At 37.4% G+C, this 19,278-nt stretch overlaps 1 protein-coding gene across 24 annotated transcripts in view; it reads left to right on the top strand.

The window, feature by feature from the left end:
- BNC2 (basonuclin zinc finger protein 2) overlaps positions 1-19,278 on the top strand; it is a 436,884-nt gene that overhangs the window by 151,554 nt on the left and 266,052 nt on the right. For 3 of the 24 annotated variants that reach the window (XM_077912068.1, XM_077912058.1, XM_077912055.1), the window contains exon 1: positions 16,134-16,831. The exons of 20 other annotated variants lie outside the window; for them this stretch is intronic. Coding sequence is in view for 3 of the 4 variants with exons in the window: in XM_077912058.1 (XP_077768184.1) it covers positions 16,829-16,831 (3 nt within the window). In the remaining variant the exon portion in view is untranslated. Of the gene's footprint in view, positions 1-14,437; positions 14,582-16,133; positions 16,832-19,278 lie in introns of those variants that run through there. One more of the 24 variants, XM_077912054.1, reaches the window with a different exon arrangement.

Below are 19,278 nucleotides of genomic sequence, written 5' to 3'. Positions count from 1 at the left end.
GAAGAATAAGTTGAAAAAAACATTCTGAGCAACTCAAGCTGTAAGAAAGTTTTAATATGCAGATGACATCCCAAAAATGATGCCTGGGACTGTGACAGTCACAGTACCTCTGTCCCACTGAGCCTGACCTGTACTGCCTTTTCCCTCCCCAGGTTTAAAAGAAAGATTAGAGAATAGGAAAAATAGAAGTGTCGCTTCTTTTTCAATATCTGCATTCCCCGTAGGAAGCCTAGCAAATTTCATGGTATACATTCAGACCCTAAGGTGAAGAATTTATAACTGGAGTTCACTTGGATGAGGACTATGTGCAGTGTCATTTTGTTCAAACACTCTGTGTAGCATTTCATGTCACAGAGTCAGAGATAAGGAGAAGAGACGAAGAAGCACTGTATCATTTCTTCATCGCAGAGTCTTCCTGAATGGGAATGCTTGTGGAACAACAATGCATTACTCCAACTGGCTAGCTTAGAAATCAGATTCTTAGCTTATTAATCATCATTCCAATTAAAAAAAAAAGAATTGATCCTTTAACAGTGAAATAATATCCTTTTGTTTTTCTTTAATTAAGCCCATCAGTTTTTCATTTCTTCCTGTTAAGAAAATGAAAATAATCTTGAACAGTAGGAAGTTACTCATTGAAACACTGACTCTCTTGAGCATATCTGACATCTTATTTACTCAGTATTTTTGGACTGCAGTGTTATTTTGCTACTGTCTTTAGGGTTTGTTTGTTGTTGAGGGGGAAGGGTTGATTTAAGTCTCATTTCTATTTCATTGGCAGCAATTTAGTTAATGACATAAATACATGGTTAGTCTGTCCTTTCTTCCTGTTTCCATTTCCCAAACACCTGATTTCTTTCTTTCTTTATTCTCTTTCACTTTTTCTCTCCTTTTATGAATTTCTCCCCACTTGCACTGGCTCTTTTTATCCTAAGTAAAGAATTGAAATGCACCTGAAATGTAACAGTAACCAAATGGACTTTTTTGCCAATACATTATTCTGTTAGAGGTATGGGAGAAGAGGTGCCACCCTCAGTTGTGGTCCTCAGTGTGTAAGTGCTGACAAGAAGACTGTCGCAAGTTTTGCTATGTAAGGGTTCGGTAAGTAAGGGCATGATAAAAACGTCTAACCAGGGGCCCAGGCTTATCGTTCAGAGGCGCTGAAAGGCAGCTCAATTTGATCCTTTGCCTGTGTAAGAAAGTACTTAGCTGAAAAGAGATTTTGCTTTTCTATTTTTCTTTTTTTTTAAAGTTATTCTTGGATTTATGATTTTATACAGTTAGACTTATGTCTGTGTCTAAGAAAGCATATCCTCAGAAGGAAGAAAACATGTAAAGTTTTCCTTCAGTAGGTGGAAGGTATGACTCTGAAACAAACTGCAGCTAATAAGAGTTAACAGAAACATTTTAAAAGGGAATTAAAATGATGGCAGAACTCATAGTAATGGATGACATTAGGAAATTGAAATTGAAAACATGCAGTATACATAACAGGAGGATTCACCACTGTTTTTAAATAAATTTTAACTCCTTGTTTTACATGGCAGAGAGATTGTTAAAATTGACAAGATGAAAAAATATTATTCTATATGGGAAAGACATAGCTTCCAGTATTATACCTGCTGCGCTTTTGTGTGACTGTCATGAATTTTTCAACTTTATTAAGGAGTTTTTAAGTTTCTATTTGTTCTCTAGACAGTTCTTTAGGACCCATATTTGATGATCAGGGAGCCTGAACTGAGGGGTTTGAAAAGAAAAATTTTAGGATAATGAATATTTTACATGCCAAAAATAAATTGCTTTCAGCTGGCTTAATATAATAGCAAAACCAATATTAAAATGAGTACCTCCATTAGCAGGGTTTTAATAATGTTTTTTTTTCCTTCTTTTAAAATTTAAGCAAGAAAGATTTCATTGACTTAAATCATTAGGATGGCTGTTTGGGGTACCTAATCAGGTATAGGTAAAGAAAGCTGGCCACTCCTGTGCCCTCTGCCAGTGCTAGAGGGCAGTGGATATGGCTGGGAGGCCACTTGTGAGATATGGGCAAAAATTATACACTAAGTATATTCATGAAAGGGTCCCTTGGGGATCCCTGGGTGGCTCAGTGGTTTGGCACCTGCCTTTGGCCCAGGGTGTGATGCTGGAGTCTCACGTCAGGCTCCCTTCATGGAGCCTGCTTCTTCCTCTGCCTATATCTCTGCTCCTCTCTCTCTCTCTCTCTCTCTCTCTCTCTCATGAATGAATAAATAAAAAAATCTTAAAAAGGGGGGAGGGACACCTGGATGGCTCAGAGGTTAAGTGTCTGCCTTGGGCCCAGGGCATGATCCTAGAGTTCCGAGATCCAGTCCCACATAAGGCTCCCTGCATGGAGCCTGCTTCTCCCTCTGCCTGTGTTTCTGCCTCTCTCTCTGTGTGTCTCTCATGAATAAATAAATAAAATCTTAAAAAAAAAGGGGTCCCTTGAGTGAGAATGCCTACAAACATTCTTTGTTGACCTTTTGTCAAAACCTAAGTCAGCTAGGTTATCTGCTGCTTTTTCTAATACTGCTTTTTTTTTTTTCTTTTTTTAGGTAAGGTATAAAATTAGAGTACCAGAAAGAACCCAAATCAAGGCCTCCTCTAGACTTTGTGGAAAGACTTACTAAGTTGCTATGAAACATACTTAAAAATTCATATTGTTACATAGTAGTGCATTTATATATGGTACATAGACATGCAGAAAGTGTACACTTGTCCATTGGTTGTGAGAATCAAGTGATTTATTTCTAGTTTTGCTGAGGATTTGTTAATGGTTGCCTCAGATGCAGTGAGTGTGTGGATGGCTCCTCTCCCCCTCCCCCCCCTTATAGGAATTTTAAGAATCTCACTGTAATGATTCCTAACACCTTGTAGCTTTCTGGTCCTTGAGCATAGCTTTTTGGTGAAGCTCAGTGTCATTCATTTGGAAATAGCTTGATTGATTCTTATTTTAAATCAATGACAAACTATAGTTCTCCTCATACAAGTCAAAACTAAGCTTGGGTTAGAGACACCAAGATGAGAGTCTTTGACTCAAACTTCAAATGTCTCCTTGTTTCCCTTCCTTGCCACTTTCTTTTTTTTTTTTTTTTCTCTTGAGCAACTGTGGAAAGTAATCATGAAACTGAATAAATCTTAAAATATGTTACCAATTCTATTATCTACTAAATAGAGCTCATTGGGGAAATAGTTTTTCCATTTTTACTTTATTTTTGACATTTATCATAAATTAAGTGGAAAAGGGTAGAGTTGGAAGTCCAACATCTGGGAGAGCTTGTTTCAGTAGCCAGCCTGGAAGCCCGAACCCTGGCTTCATACAGGTGAGACATGTTATGGGAATAAAGGCCTTATGCATTTAATGAACCCTGCCTGCCTGTCAGCTTGGTTTTTCATGCACCATTGTTGTTCAAATAAGAAAAAGAGAGTGTTCACAGCCTGTGGTGAGATTAGAGTAATGAAAATGAAGTGTTAATCTGTTGATAGCAAGCACATCTCATATCCTGCATCCTGGGCCACATTCATGCATGTATAATATATTCCAGGTTTTCTCATGGTCAGAGAAGCTTGGATGTTCATTATATTAAAAACACCCTTTTGGTAAAAGTGAGAAGTTGGTTATTTTAACTTGTGCAAACAATTTATGTTTAGTAATTTCTCAATAAACTAGCCAGTCGGGGCAGCCCGGGTGGCTCAGAGGTTTAGCGCCGCCTTGATCCCAGGGCCTGATCCTGGAGACCCGGGATCGAGTTCCATGTCAGGCTCCCTGCATGGAGCCTGCTTCTCCCTCTGCCTGTCTCTGCCTGTCTCTCTCTCTCTCTCTCTGTCTCTCATGAATAAATAAAATCTTTAAAATAAATAAATAAATAAATAAAATAAACCAGCCAGTCAGACCTGCCTTCTGAGTGTTCTGATAACCCACTGTTCTTTAGATGTCAGTAGTCCTGTACTTTTTTTTTAAAAAAACAAATGCAGAATGCTGACCTGAGCCTCAACATAAGCCTATTTTATAGAAAGAAGGAAGGAGTTAAGTGAGCACAGTACCTTAATCTCCAATACAACACAGGTTAAATAATATTAAACACTCATCTCATACTTCATTTTTCATCTTAAAACAATAAAGTGCAAACAAAAATAACAAAATCAGGAGTCTTCTAGAACTGCTTTATGTATTTATAGCTGCCTTGAGGAGACCAGTATAAACCTTTGGTCATCATGGGTGGGAATTACTGTGGTTTTTCATAGAATTCCCTTTCTAAAATGTTATAGTTGACCAGTCAACATGAATTTAATGAATTATACTTTACCTAGTATTCTTTAGTTTTTTGCCTTTTTTTTGTTTTACATTTTATCATTTTTGGGGGTGCCTGGGTGGCTCTGTTGGCTAAGCATCTGCCTTTGGCTTAGGTCATGATCCCAGTGTCCTGGAATCAAGCCTGGCATCTGACTACTTGCTCAGCAGAGAGCCTGCTTCTCCCTTTCCCTCTGCCCCTACCCCATGTCTCCTGCTTGTGATCTCTGTTTCTGTCTCTGTCTCAAATAAGTGAATAAAATCTTTTAAAAATTAAAAAAAAGAATTGTATCAATTTTCTAAGTAGGCTCCATGCCCAATGTGGGGCTTAAACTCATGACCCTGAGATCAAGAGTTGCCACCAACTGTGCCAGCCAGGCACTCCTGTTTTTTTGTCATTTTACAATCGAGGGGTTTTAATTTTTTTGTCTAGAGCTATTATATTTAACAAAGAAAGAGATTAAGTTTAGTCTTAGATTATACCAAGATGTAAAGAAAATAATGTGAACATTTATATGCATGCTGTCCCATAAGATCATCTCTTTAAGAAGTACCTTAAGAGATGGTTTCAAAAGAAGTGTAAAAAGGGGCGGGGAGCAGTATATTAATAATTGAGTTCCAGGTGTCTGCTTCTAATTGCTAAAATTTCAAACATAATGGATATTAAGGAAAAGTGCTTCCCATAAGGAATATATCATATTGTTGTTCAGATATCAGGCCAAACACTATATTTATTGAGCTCATACTTACGGTATTTTTTTCTTTTCTGATTTCAACTGGGGTTAAGGAATTAGTATGATTGTGATTTTGTGAACTATTAAAGTTAAGTTGATAAGAGTCAAGAAAATTTGGGGATTAAAGTCTGATTGTGATGTAAATTTGGCATATATTCAAGGATTACTTTTTATTATTTATTTATTTATTTATTTATTTATTTATTTATTTATTTAAATGCTGATGCTGAGAGGGATGCATTTTCTTTTATTTTTTATTTTTTATTTATTTATGATAGTCACAGAGAGAGAAAGAGAAAGAGGCAGAGACATAGGCAGAGGGAGAAGCAGGCTCCATGCACTGGGAGCCCGACGTGGGATTCGATCCCGGGTCTCCAGGATCGCGCCCTGGGCCAAAGGCAGGCGCCAAACCGCTGCACCACCCAGGGATCCCTCAAGGATTACTTTTTAAAGGTGAAAATGTAAGAAAAATGCTTCCCTCTTAGGAAGGAAACACCTAACTAAAAACTAATCTTTCAAGAATGTAGGCCAAAGAGGAAATATAATTTCAAAACACTATACCAAAGTTGATGTAAATTTTACTTTTTATGAAATTGTGTTATGACCTATTTAGTGCATTGCTGTATTTGTCCAGTACATCAGAGATAGCCTGTTAGTGCAGTTGAAGGAAAAAGGTTTTCTTTCTTTCTTCTGCTAATACAGTGTGCTCCTAATTTGAAAAATCCACTAATAGGTAGAAATACTGTGTTGCTGTGATTCATTGGAAATAGTGAAATATAAAAGATTTTCTTCTTGTACTTCAGTTCAGTTAAAAAAGAAAAGCAAATAGGAATGCTTGGTGACTTTGTCATAAACATCTGCTTTTAGGTAATAATCATTTTTAAAGAAATATGACATGATTTTGGGGGTCATTTGAACCTGCAATAATGTCTGTTTAGTTTAAATATATGAATGCCATATTGTGGCATACATGTGGAGCCAGTAAAGATGAGTATTTGCTACAATGTTAATGCATCCTACATGTTGACTTTTAAAATTTACCTTGAAGCTATATTCTATTTTCACATTAGGGTCAGTTTTCACTTAACTACATGATCATTCTAGAAAGGAAGTGCAGGAGTGTTAACATGTGAAGGAACAAAATGGATATGTAGATCTGGGCAGTAGTTTAACGTGAACATCTTTTCTGGGCTGTAGAGAAGCATGTGGTTGATTGAAAACCAGTGTAAATCTTTGTCAGACTACTCACTATATAAGACAAGATCATCAGTTCTGGATTTCCTTTTTAAAAGTATTTTAATTATGAAAATGACTTTGCTTTGCATTTGTGTTTTATCAAACAAGTGTGTTTTGAGATTCTGCTACCCACTGTCTTACATTGGTTAAGCCCATGAGATATGTATTTTTAAATCTGTTCCTAGATGCCCGCCCCCCTTTTTTTTTCTTCCACAAGCTCCACCAACTGTCTTTGGAGTAGTGTGACATTTTAAAGATCAGTAGTTGCCTAAAAGGGCATGTGGAGGTAAGGCAAATTGAACAGGTGGAGTGAGTCTTGTGGGGTCTGTGGTGGACCAGAAAGTTCTTCAGCTTTAGCCAGTTGTTACCAGGTAGGAACACAGGCCCAAGTTGGGAGAGGATCCAACACCACCTCCTCCTCCTTTCCCTCCCCCTCTTCTTTCTCCTCCTCTACCTTGTCTTCCTTCCCTTCCTCCTCTTAACCCTTCTCCTCCACCTGTCTTCTTCTTAACTGAGAAGCCAGAAATCAAGATTTTTATGTGAAATCTCCTGATTTTTAAATCTTGGCAACCTTTTCAAATATTTTTTAAAGTGTGTGGTCCAAACAAAACTGATCTGCAGGCTATATTCAGCCTACTGGCTGCCAGATAGAAACCTCTGTTTTAGATAATATTTTAATGGATGAAGATAATAGTTTCATTGCATGTGATCATTCGTCTTGGGAATTCCCCGCTGAGATGAACCAAATTCATTTTTTTCCACAATTAAAAAAAAAGATTTGGTAAATATGTTTCTGGTACTGATAGTTTTGAAGTTTAACTCCTCTTCTTATAACCCACAAATAAAAAAAACCTGTGAGCAGAACAAAAAAAAAAATGGTCAAAGTATTATAATGAAGGAAAAGTAAGAATTTTAGAATTAAAGAGAAAGTAAGGGAGATTTCTAAACTCTGAAAAGAATCCCATGATTTTTATCAGTCATTGATGTAGATGAAAAGCTGAATTCCACTATAAAAAGCTTTTCATCTCACCTTTCAGCAGTGATTCTTGGCCCTAAATCTTTGTGGGATTGCTGTAATTTACCAGGCAATTGATTATGATGTCATGAGGACAAGATGGACCACAAGGGGAAAGCTTCCCCATCCCAGTTCAGGCAAGGCCAATATTTGATACAAGCTTCAAGAAAACATCATTTATATTGTTTAAGATGAAGTTTTCAGTGTCTATTTAAATTTCTTGAAGGGGCTCTTTAAAAGATATAATCTATTCATAATTGAAATTCTCCAGGCAAATCAGATATCAACATTTTCAAGAGAACAGGTAATTAATTGGTTTGAAATTCAAATTGAAGGTCATCCTGTTATTGATTTTTGTGGGAACAGGAAACAAGAGCATCTTGTTAAAATGATCTGCCAATGGGGCCTAGGTATGCCTAGGTTCTGTCTAGGGCCTTGTTGAGCAGCATCACTGGACAGTATCAGACACCAATCAGAAGGGAGTCATTCCCGATGTAAACATAATAAGCTGTTGGTTGGCTTCCAAAACTGCACAGAAGAACTGAACTAGAGAAAAGACCAGAGATTAACAGTTTGTTTTACTCTAAGTCAGGTATTTCAAATCAAGTGACTGGTGCAGCTTGTTACGAAGCATCTGTACATGTGTCTGAATGACGTTGGTATGCCATGTTCAAGTTCATGTCAACACAGCTGTGACTTACTACTTTCAGAAACCTTTCAACTGGGAATTAGATAAGAAATATCTTTAATACAAGAGGAGGAGAGCACTGAAGTAAATAGGGTGATGGAGAATAAAAGAAAAATACACTCTAGATGCTATTAATTTTTATAAAATAACATTTGTGCTTTATATTTGTTTTGTTGTTCCATATATGCATCTATTTTAAAGCAATAATTTCTCTCTATGCTGTGTTTATACTTTTTGAGAATGGTATAATGTGAAGGTAACATGAACGAAGTGGGTGGTGAACATTATGCCTTTCTAAATTGAAATAAGTATTTTAATTTAAGCTGTGCTAAACAAGTTGGAAACTTAATGCAGCTTCTTGTGGTTTAAAGTAAAATTCTTTAAAAAAAAAAAAAAAAAAAGGAGGGTGGGGGAAGCAAACCTTCAATTCTAGATACCCTGAAGCTGTTAATTCAGTTATTTCCAGGTTGACATAGTTTTGTGTAGGCATGACAGTGGCACCAACCATCTACATTAAGCCTTAACATTCCACAGAACCATTTCAAGTTTATTATGAGCTTCAAAGCGTGCTCATCCCTAAGAGAATATCAAGTTTAAGCATGTCACTTTGCCATAGTCACAGTTAACTTTCTTAAATCAAAAAGTACTTTTCTTGAGTCAAAAAGGCTGATTTTCTATAGGTGATCCTTGAAGAAATTTCTCAGTTCTGTAAAGAGTCATTTTTCTGACCCATGTTGCTGTCCTCTTGAGTTCTATCGATCCATCCCAGTAGTAGTGGTTGGAAACTATCTCAAATAAAGCAGGACTTATCACAATTTGTTTGAAACTCTGAGATGATGTCAACATTCTTTTTCAGCTTTATTTCAAGAGTTTGTCATTGATCCCATTTTAGCAATTCACAGTTGGATTTTCATTGCAGTATTTAGAAATGGAGCCGAGGAGGAAAAAGATGCTCATGTTTTTTTCCTAATAGCTGGGAGTTTTCCAACACGGCTAGTGCTCTGGGAGAGAATATGGGGCTCTTCAGCCCGATCCTCATGGTGCACTGTTTCTCTTTGTAGGGAAAGCCATTTCAGAATATGAAATGCCTACCCTTTTGGAGTCCCCTGGTCTTTGGTTCCTAACTCAGTTAATAAACCATCCCTGTCTATACCTTGCATCTCAGAGATGGAACTTGACGGACTAGTCAGCATTGCAAAGGTCACCCTAAAGCTATTGCCAGAATACACTGCCCTTTGTTGCTCAATGATGATAATGCTACTGTAGCAGTTAACTGGATGCATTAGATGGAGCTACTTTTCCAGAATACCAAATTATCTATTTATTTCATTTAAACACCTGATAGAATGCCCATTCACAAGCTGTCTCAAGTGTGTTTTCAAAAGGGATCTTAACAATACTGGAAATATCAGTGCTTTGGCCACAGGAGGGATAACATACAGTGTGTGTACGTTTGTATGTTTTGCTTCAGTGAAAATACTTCTAAATTATACTCATATTGCCTGAAGTGAATAATTTTTTAAAAGATTTTATTTATTTATTCATGAGAAACACAGAGAGAGGCAAAGACACAGACAGAGGGAGAAGCAGGCTCCCTGCGGGGAGCCCGATGTGGGACTGGATCCCAGGACCCAGGGATCATCATGACCTGAACCAAAGGTAGACGTTCAGCCCCTGAGCCACCCAAGTGTCCCTGAGGTGAATAATTTTCCAACAAATTTGGAAGTCCAAGCTATCCCAAAATGATTCCTAATGTTAGTCTTCTGTTAGTGTATCAATATTAAAATTATGTTATAAATTGACTTTTCTAAAAGATAAATATAAAGTTTCATTTCCTTTCATATTGTTCTCCAGAAATATAAAACGCGGAAATTAAGCATAGTGCAAAAGTGGACTTCACCGTATTTTTATGTATGCAAATTTACTTCACAATTTACTGAAATATTAAATTGTATTCAGAATTATAGAGGAATGATTAATAAAATGATCAAGCTATTTATTTGAGGCAGGGGGACTGTACTTGAAGTAGTTTGTATTTTGCATGCTTACATTAATTTTTGTGGCACCAGCACAGTCTTGATACAATCTCTAGTACACAGGTAGCATCTTTGCTTTATTTCTCATTTAAATAAAAATGAGTAAAGATCCAAAATGTTAAGGTGCTAATGACTTTCATTAATGATCTTCACTTCACTACCTGTACTTTGGACAAACCGCTTTCCCACTTATCCCTCCCCCAGTTGTCTTTGGTCCTAATCGGATTGGCTAAGCAATTGAGGCATTCAGAATTACTTCCTCCTTGGTTTCAAAATGAGTAAGTGAAGACTCAGAGAAATCCCTTTAATTTACCTTTTAGTATCTTTGAATAGAGCAGATTCTGTCCTGCCTTCCTTTCATGCATTCATTCAGTTTCTTATTGAGCTAGGTAAGCATGTCTAAAGTGGAATATATTCCCTCTCTCTCCAAAATAATAGAATGAAATCAGTGTTCAATTAATTTTGTTGCAGTAATTCAACACTCAAAGGTAACTAAATGATTTCAAATAGGGTGATGGTTGGCATTAAGTTCAGACACTGTACAGTATTTGAAAACAGTATAGTGACAGTTTTGTTGTGGGTTCTTTGTGACTTAAACATTTGTTGAAAGGACTTTTCTTTTAGAGGTATGTTTATTTTAGAATAATAATCATTTCATGCTGTTCATTTTTTTTTTCCAGTTGACCCATTCTCCAGACCTTTAAAAACGTTTTTAAGTGGATGTAAATTCCATTTTAATTAGGCCAGTGCAATCTAATACTGCAACTAGTCGACAATAGAAGAAACATGCTGGAAGTTAATACAACCCAAATCAACCATAGCCAGATAATTCCCCTGATCTTCATAACAGCCCCCTTCCCCACCTCCACAATTAAATGACCCTGTTGTTCTGGAGTTTCAACAAGACATTTAAGGTTCATTTAAAAAAAATGATCATCCTTTACAGGATTCTTTGCTCTTGCATTTCTTTCTTTCTTTCCCTTGCCACACAGCTGTCACTGGTATAGGAGAAAGATTGGGGGGAGGGGAAGAGGAGGAAGCCCTGTTCAAATCGTGTCACGTAGCACTAATTCATCTGCTCTCATTAGAGGGAGCGAGGGACAGCAGTGATGGCCAAGAGCTGCACTCCACACATGACACGCGAACAGTTTGGGGAATAGAAAATTGCTTTCTCAGGAAGCCCAGCCAATTAAGGACTTGACCATATTGAATGTCAAGTGTTAATTTAGGTTTTTCTTCATTTTCCCAGTAGTAATGCGGGTCCTGTGATGAGCAAATACATGTCAAGTAAAAGTTGATTGCATGAAGGACCCGGGTATTATATGTCACTGACAAGTCACAAATGTACTGAAGTCTTTTAACCCCTTAGGTGAGTGAGGTGGGGGAGGGTTCTGGGAGAATGGGATTAATGGTACCAATAATGATAAGAATAGTTTACACAGGGATAGCTGGGATGGGACAGACAGCAATGGTAATTCATGCAAAGTCCAGGGATAGGACAAATCCTACTCTTAGGGCATAGAGGCCCTGGAAATGCATACAGTATGATCCTTTCCTATTGAAAGGATACTGCCTAGGATATATATTCTGTCTCCTCTAAGATTTTATGAAAAGGGAATGTAGTGTACTCCACAGTCTTGACCCAGGAAATTCCTTATTAATTATCTCCTCTGAAAGAAGTAAAACATTCATTAAATAATGATACTATGGGATCCCTGGGTGGCGCAGCGGTTTGGCGCCTGCCTTTGGCCCAGGGCGCGATCCCGGAGATCCGGGATCGAATCCCACATCAGGTTCCCGGTGCATGGAGCCTGCTTCTCCCTCTGCCTGTGTCTCTGCCTCTCTCTCTCTCTCTCTCTCTCTGTGTGACTATCATAAATAAATAAAAATTAAAAAAAAATAATGATACTATTTTGGACATTTTAATTCGTTGGCTCGGTGCAGCTGTAAAAATTCTGACTGTTTATAATTTCAGTTTCTAATCAAGTATGCATTTTAAAAAGTGACTCTGTGTAATGCTATGTCATAGAAAAGATGCAGAACATAAGATTGAAAGATTGTTTGTTTTCTGTCGTAAGTACCTCTGTTGGTGATGTTTAGCCAATAGAAACTGGTAGAAGGTCCATCATTGTCTTTCATTCCTTTTGTGCCCAGTTGTAGAGGGGAAGATATTCAAGCTTCAGTGAGTGAGGTAACTTCACCTTTTTTAAAACTAAATGTTGAATGTTGCCCATCATGTATAGCATCTCATTTCCATTCATCAGCATTTATTTACATATGAATGTCTCAAAAAGGAGAATGTCTGTTTCTGTTGCAGTTGTACAAGTTGCAAATAAAAATACCCAACAGTTTACTGCTTTGTATAATTTAAAGTCTTAAAGTGAAACTCAGAACAGTTCCAGTTCAGTCATTTGTGTTCTTTATATGTAGGACCACTTTCCCCCTTAATATCTTTGAAGAAGTGATCATAATTAAAACACTTTTTTGAAACTTAGTCCCTTCTGTTTATTTCCAATTTTCAGACACTTCTCTTTGTGTGTTGACAGAACTTGCACCTTAAAAACTTAAGTCTGGTAATGCTTTAATTTTGGCAGCAAAATTCCAACAGAATCTCTCTCAGGTTAGAAATACTCTAATGATGCTATCATTATATTAAAAGTGAGCTAAGTTTACATTAAGGAACAATTAGGTAACAATTCCAAGAATTTGATGTCTAATAAAATAGGTTTTTCTTAAGAAAGGAACATTAAAAAAAAAAAAAAGAAAGGAACATTAGAGTAGGATGTAATGTCAGTTAACATCTCCCCTCCCTGTATCAAACCTAACCAAATAGAATAAGCTTAGCTTTCCCTTCCTTTCCTATTTTTTATAAGCTCTGTCTATGGAACTCTGTGGCATGGTGAGAGTACTGTTTAATTACAGTCCCATTGTCAGCAGCTTCTCTTCCGCTGGGTGTGCTGAGAGACTTAAGTAAGTTTCTGTAAAGTAAATTCTGATGATGGCAGCTCGGGTTGCTGATTCAAGTTATTCCTTCTCTTCTGTGTCACTTTTGACGGATGGTACCTAATGCAATCAACCAAAGACCAAGAAAGCCTTTTTTTTTTTTTTTTGGTTGCATTGGTAACTGAACCATAGAGTTCTCCTCCTCCCTTGAACTCTCCTTCAGATGAAGGAAGAAGGCTCACTCCTTCTTGCCTCTCCCCTACCTTCCCTCCCCAGTACTTCAGCCCAGATAGGAAAGTGAATAGAACTGCAGTACTACCCAGGACAGGCTTTACCTAAACCTTCTTTTCCCAGTGGTGAAGCTGAAGCTGCCTCCCTTTGCGTGCGTTTTTGATAAATTTAAGAAGTCAAATCGCTGACACAGATAGATAATCCAAGTGTATAGGGTGAAGAGTTATAAATTAACACATTATTCCCTCTTAATGTGAAATACTTGAGAATGCATTTTCTCAGTCCCCTGACATCTACCCAGTGAGGGCTCGCATTGTACTTTTCAAGTGGCATTGATTTGTTAAAGCGCTGAATTAGCATCTCCGGCCAGCTGCTTGATCCACTGTGGTGTTGGGCTCCTATTCTGCCTCTCTCCCCGCCAGCCACCCCTTTTCTTCCTTCAGCCTCCCTCTTCTTTTCTCTCCTTTTCTCTGCTGGTTTCCACGTCACTCCTTCCAGCCCTTTCCTACACTCTTTCTCTCTCATTGCCTTTTTGCTTGTAGCTTGCTTTTCTTTCATTCTGCTTTAATCCTACACCATCTTCTTTTTCTTCCTTCTTGATCTGCAGATCTGCGCATCTCCTTATCTTTCTTATCTCTGCCTCTGAGGTTTACTTTAATTTAGGGTTAGCGTCTGTTAACTGCCTGAGTGTGGGGTAGTGGTGGTTGATTTAGCCAATCCTCTGGCTCCAAGTGGACTCTTGTTAAGAAGAATAAGTTATCATATGAGTGCTTGTGTTCCTTGTAATAGAAGTCAGTGAAAAAAATCTCACCTATTTTGCTTTCTAGAAATTAAAAGGTAGCTTACAAAACCTTTACACTTGTATTTCTAAATGCCGTTTCACATGGTAAGGCTTTCTTTTTAAAGGAAAATGAAAATCACCAGTGGTTATCACAGATTTGATAATCTCAAATGTACTCACCAAAATAAGTTATTAATTCTGTAAAACTTGAGTTTTTACAACTTCTTGCATTTCAGTGAACTTACTGATAGGACTTTTCTAGAAAGTTCTATGTTGTTGATATAATTTAATATATTTGTGGTATTTGTACCATGTTACGGTTTCCTCATTATGATGCATCACTCTACCATCACAGTGAATACATTATAAAATTGGTTGACAATTTGAGAAATAGAATAAGATAGATTATCACTTTCTTGAGTGATGTATCTCAAAATTGCAGAGGTCTTCAAAGGAAATGCATCACAATTGAGAGGATTTAACATGCCTCTTGCGTGTTCACAGACCTTCACTCTTTTCTTTCCTGAATGTTCATCCTAGATACTTTGGGATCACTGTGTTGATTAATTTGATACAAGCAGAAAAAAAAAAGTGTCTGGATTTAAATGGCAAGTATTCTTTGTAATTTTAATCTCTTGCCTTGACTTGGTGCTGTCCTCATGTTTAGTAAGTTTCCCAATAAAACAATAAAATTTCATATTTGAATATACATTGATAATAAGTCAGGTAACTTGAAAAAAGTCATGTCTTTTTTTGCTGTGTTTTAGTATAGATAAAAATGAGTTTGATTTACATGTTGAAATGGAAATATTTAGCTTAGGCTACCTTAATCTTTGCTTCTCTGTTGGGTTGATCTCTTACTCTCTGTCCCCCAAGTTAAATATAATTCCCCTCCCTTTTTTTTTTTTTTTTTTAAGTTAATTGCTGTGCTCCTATCTAGAATTAGCATGGTTTGGCTAAGGTGAAGGGATTAGAATGACTTTTCAAGGCATGATAATGTCTGTTTAAAGGAAAGAAAAAGAAAAAATTCTTTTAACTAGGGCTTAAGACTAATACCAACTACTAAGGAGACAAAAATTACGTTAAAGAAGACAGTTTGGTTTTATTTTATATGTGCATGTTAACTTGCTTAAAGATCATCATTTTGTATTTTAGAGTATTCTCTTAGATGAAATAAGTTGTTCTTCATTTGTTACTGAGAAGGGCACATGGCCTCACTCTAGGAGGTTAAAGCTGGAACACCTTCTCCCTTTTGTAGGGATAATTCACCACTCACCTGGCTGTAGTTCAGGGTTAAAGGCAGGATGGAAAGACTTGCTGCTTTTTAGACCTACCTGTGACTATAGCAGAGAGGAGAAATAAAGACAAAAAAAATAGGGCAATGTTGAAAGTGAAAGTGCCCTATAGGAAAATAGTTAATGATCAGAAAAGGGGGAAAAATGAATAATCAGAAAAGTGAAAAAATAGAAAAGAAAAAATCTGGAAGGTGTACTATAGCAGTGGAAGTTTTAATTAAAACTTTTTAAAACTGAAGGTGATTTAAATTTTTAATTTGTTGTACATATATTTTTCTTTGTTTCTTGGTTTGTCAGTTCCTTGGAAGGCAGAAATCTCTGCATAAGTAATAAAGCAACAAATCAATAAATCTAGGAATTTTTTTTTTATCTGATTTGTTGCTTGTTTTGTAATAGCACTTCAGCCACATGGAATGGTTAAGTGTAGATGTTGTAGAATTCAACACCTTTGAGTTTTTCCTCTAAGATTCTCAGGAGAAATGAGAATTATTTCTGTTTTTGTATTTTGTAAATCTAAATTAAATGTCACTTAAATGTGAAAGAACCGGCAGCTTTGATAAGTAGTCCCAAAAGCAAACCATTTTGTCAGTAATCATAACCTAATTATGAATGCAAATGCAAAGTTTGTTTTTTAAAAAGTCCTGAACAAACAAAGGAAACAGAAAAACAGAACACTCTGGGACACAGGGAAAAAGCATCCTCACACTTAACCTACGAGTTTCAGTAGTAGCAGTAATAATAAGAACTTTTGGCATCCTCCCAAATCCTGTTGAGAGGGAGCAGCAAATGGCCTGCGCAGTGTGTGGCTCTGCAGAAGTTCCAGAGTGACACATGCATCACAAGCTGGTCACAATGTGAAGGGTCAAGGGTCATGTTCAAGAGCAGGGTGTTGCTGGACAGGCCTGAGGAAGCAGAGGTGGCCCCTCTGTGCTCAGTGTGTGGGTCTGTGTACTCCTTTCCCGTCAAAGCTGGCCCAGCACGGCCAAAAAAGCGGTTCCTTGGCAGGGTTTAATGGCAGGATGATGTAGTCTGTTGTGACTAGTGCATTCCTTTCAGGTTAAACTAGGGAAATGGCATTGTGTTAAAATTCCAAGTCGCATGAATGTTTTATTGCCACAGTGCATTTAGCCCTCTAGGGGAGTGTGTGTGGCGGCGGGTGGGGGTGGGGGTGACTTAGAGACTCAGGAACTATCAGAAGAACACTTCCCTTGGAAAATTTTACCCACCAGTGTGAAGCTGATTTGCTGTGATGGTCACTTAGAAGGGTTTCGCTTTTTCCTAAACTGTGGCTGTTTAAAGTCTTGCAGTCTGGACAATTAACAGCTGAAGAAAATATGACAAGACACACGAAAAGTGGTTGGGAGATAGAGAGGAGGAATGCGCCCGAAAGGAGCTGAGCTGCCTGCTTGTGTAAACTACCCGAGCGAGAGCCCCCTCCCCCGGCCTTGGTCCCTGTCCCCCACCCCCACCCCCCTTCCCTAGGCTGTGTTTTGCTGTCTGCCTGAAGGCCAAGAGTGATCTGTTAACCTTGCAGTACTGACCGGGAGGCCACCGCAGCTCATGGTACTGTATGTTACCATTACTACTCCCTCATTCCTTTCACTGGATGGTTTGGTTTCCTTTTTTTTTTTTTTTTTTTTTTTATTAACCATTTCTCTGTAATAACGGTTTATATTAGTCAGAGGGATACAATTTTGGAATGCAGAAGGTCCAGTTTAAAACAAAACAAACTTAAGTATGGTGCCTGGTTTTTTTTTTCCCCTTGGCGTTTAGAAGAGGTAAACTGAACCATTCTAATTCAATTGTAGCCAAAGGTTTCCAGTGTGATTTAAAATCAGGAATTCTGGAAATAGGGCAGTTTAAAAGATGCAAGTCATCTGGGCTGTGGATCTTGTAAAGGGACTTTGTTGTGAAACCACGTGAACATCTTCATCTAAAACCTTCAGGGTTTTAGGACATTTTCATGCTTTGCAGTTGTCTCAGATCTATCCATTTTGTAGGTTTGCCTCTACCCCAGTCCCTCTCCAGGGGAAACTCTATAGCCTTCTCATTCGCTGTTGAGGCTTACAGTTAGCTGAGGTGTGTATGATTTGATTTTGGTTGTAATAGTGCATATGACATATAACACTCAGGATTGCGTTCATGATTTATCTGACTCCAGCTAATTTATAAGAAATTAAAGTGCGGGTGTATGGAACAGCCTTCTGATTTTGCATTGTGACTTGATAAAATATTTATGAGCCTTTTTCCCAATGAATAGGAGAAATACGGATTTCTTTGGGCTTACCTAGATACCATAGGTAAATACCATAATAGTTTGATTTTTTATTTTGAATTGCCTTTCTGTTTCTTTTCACTTTCAACCTTAATACTTTCCCTATTTTTATGTTCTTGTGATGTCTCATTTTCTCTTCCTTAGTAATGCATATATATATATACACACACATATATAGAGTTGTATATGTGTGTGCCTGTGTGTGCACGTACATTTTGATAACTGCCAAGTAGATAGCAAGGAAAAACTTGTAGAGTCGTAAACTGAGGTAGTTTTCTCTTGATAAATTATTTTTTTAATGTTATGTAATAGAAATTTAACTTGAGAAGATAGTACAAAAAGTAAACTATGGGTGAGTCTGTGTGCCCAATTAGAGTGTTTTGGGTACATGGTTTAGATATTTCTGTAAAGTGATGATTTTGTCAAGATAGACCTTCTGCGTTTGACCAGATTAGTGTTATCCATATAATTGGTTGTTTTTATAAACAGATGGGTTCACGTTATTTATGGGAGGTCTTAAACCAACAAGCAGTCAACTCTGTGACAAAAATCAGGATTTATGTATGGATGTGGCACTCCAAAGTTTAGATGAATTGATTAGATATTTTACCTTATGTCCTAAAAATACATTAAAATTATTATTATTATTGTTGGATGTAGTAAAGTGATATTGGGAGTCTTCTGGTGATTTTTGTTTTTAGTTCTGGATTCTAAAGTGCAGTTTTCAGAAGAATATATTTTTTTAAAGATTTTATTTATTGATTCATGAGAGACACAGAGAGAGGCAGAGACACAAGCAGGCTCCATGTAGGGAGCCTGACATGGGACTCGATCCCAGGTCTCCAGGATCACAGCCTGAGCTGAAGGCGGCGCTAAACCACTGGGCCACCGCAGCTGCTCAGTTTTCAGAAGAATATTAAACTTACTTTGTGCTGAAATTTTTTCTTTCCACTTACAGCCAGTTTCAAAATTCTTTTTTTTTTTTTTTTTAGATTTTATTCATTTATTCATGAGAGACAGAGAGAGAGAGAGAGAGAAAGAAAGAGAGGCAGAGACACAGGCAGAGGGAGAAGCAGGCTCCATGCAGGGAGCCTGACGTGACACTAGATCCCGGGGTTTCCAGGATCAGGCCCTGGACTGAAGGCGGCACTAAACCGCTAAGCCGCCCAGGCTGCCTTCGAAATTAATTCTTTATCCTAATAGTAGAAAAACTCCTTAATAGTGCCAAATTGAGGAGGGGGGAATCTGTCATGTACATTTAGAGTATCTAAAAATATATTTGTTATCCTGATCATGGAAGCAGTTTTTGATTATAAAAAGGATGTGGTTATTTCAACCTTTTCCAATTTGATTTATTACAATTTTCCCTTCATAATCCAAGAGGAAAAGAGTAGCATTACTTTGATTATCATGTCTCCCTAATAAGAAAATTAAAGTTGATTTAAGATTTTTTCCCCCTGAAAATCAAACTTTGTTAATATCAATACTTGTGTCAGTGTTTTTCTATTCCCCTTGGACCCAACATTAGTATTTGGAATTGTAGATCTCGGGGTTGTGAGGGGCATTAAAAGATTGAACCTGAGTTTAGATTCCACTGTTGCAACTTACTAGTCTTTGGGACCTTGTATAAGTCATTTTAGCCATTATTTTCTTCAATTTCAAAATGCGAGAAAGAACGATTAATTTGAGAATTTGTCAGGAAGATGAAATGAGATAACACATGTGAAGCTTTGGT

This window comes from Canis aureus, chromosome 10 (assembly GCF_053574225.1).
Source record: "Canis aureus isolate CA01 chromosome 10, VMU_Caureus_v.1.0, whole genome shotgun sequence".
In the NCBI taxonomy this organism is placed as follows: Eukaryota; Metazoa; Chordata; class Mammalia; order Carnivora; family Canidae; genus Canis; species Canis aureus.
The sequence above is the reverse complement of the archived record's forward strand: the minus strand, read 5'-3'. Positions and strand labels throughout refer to the sequence as shown.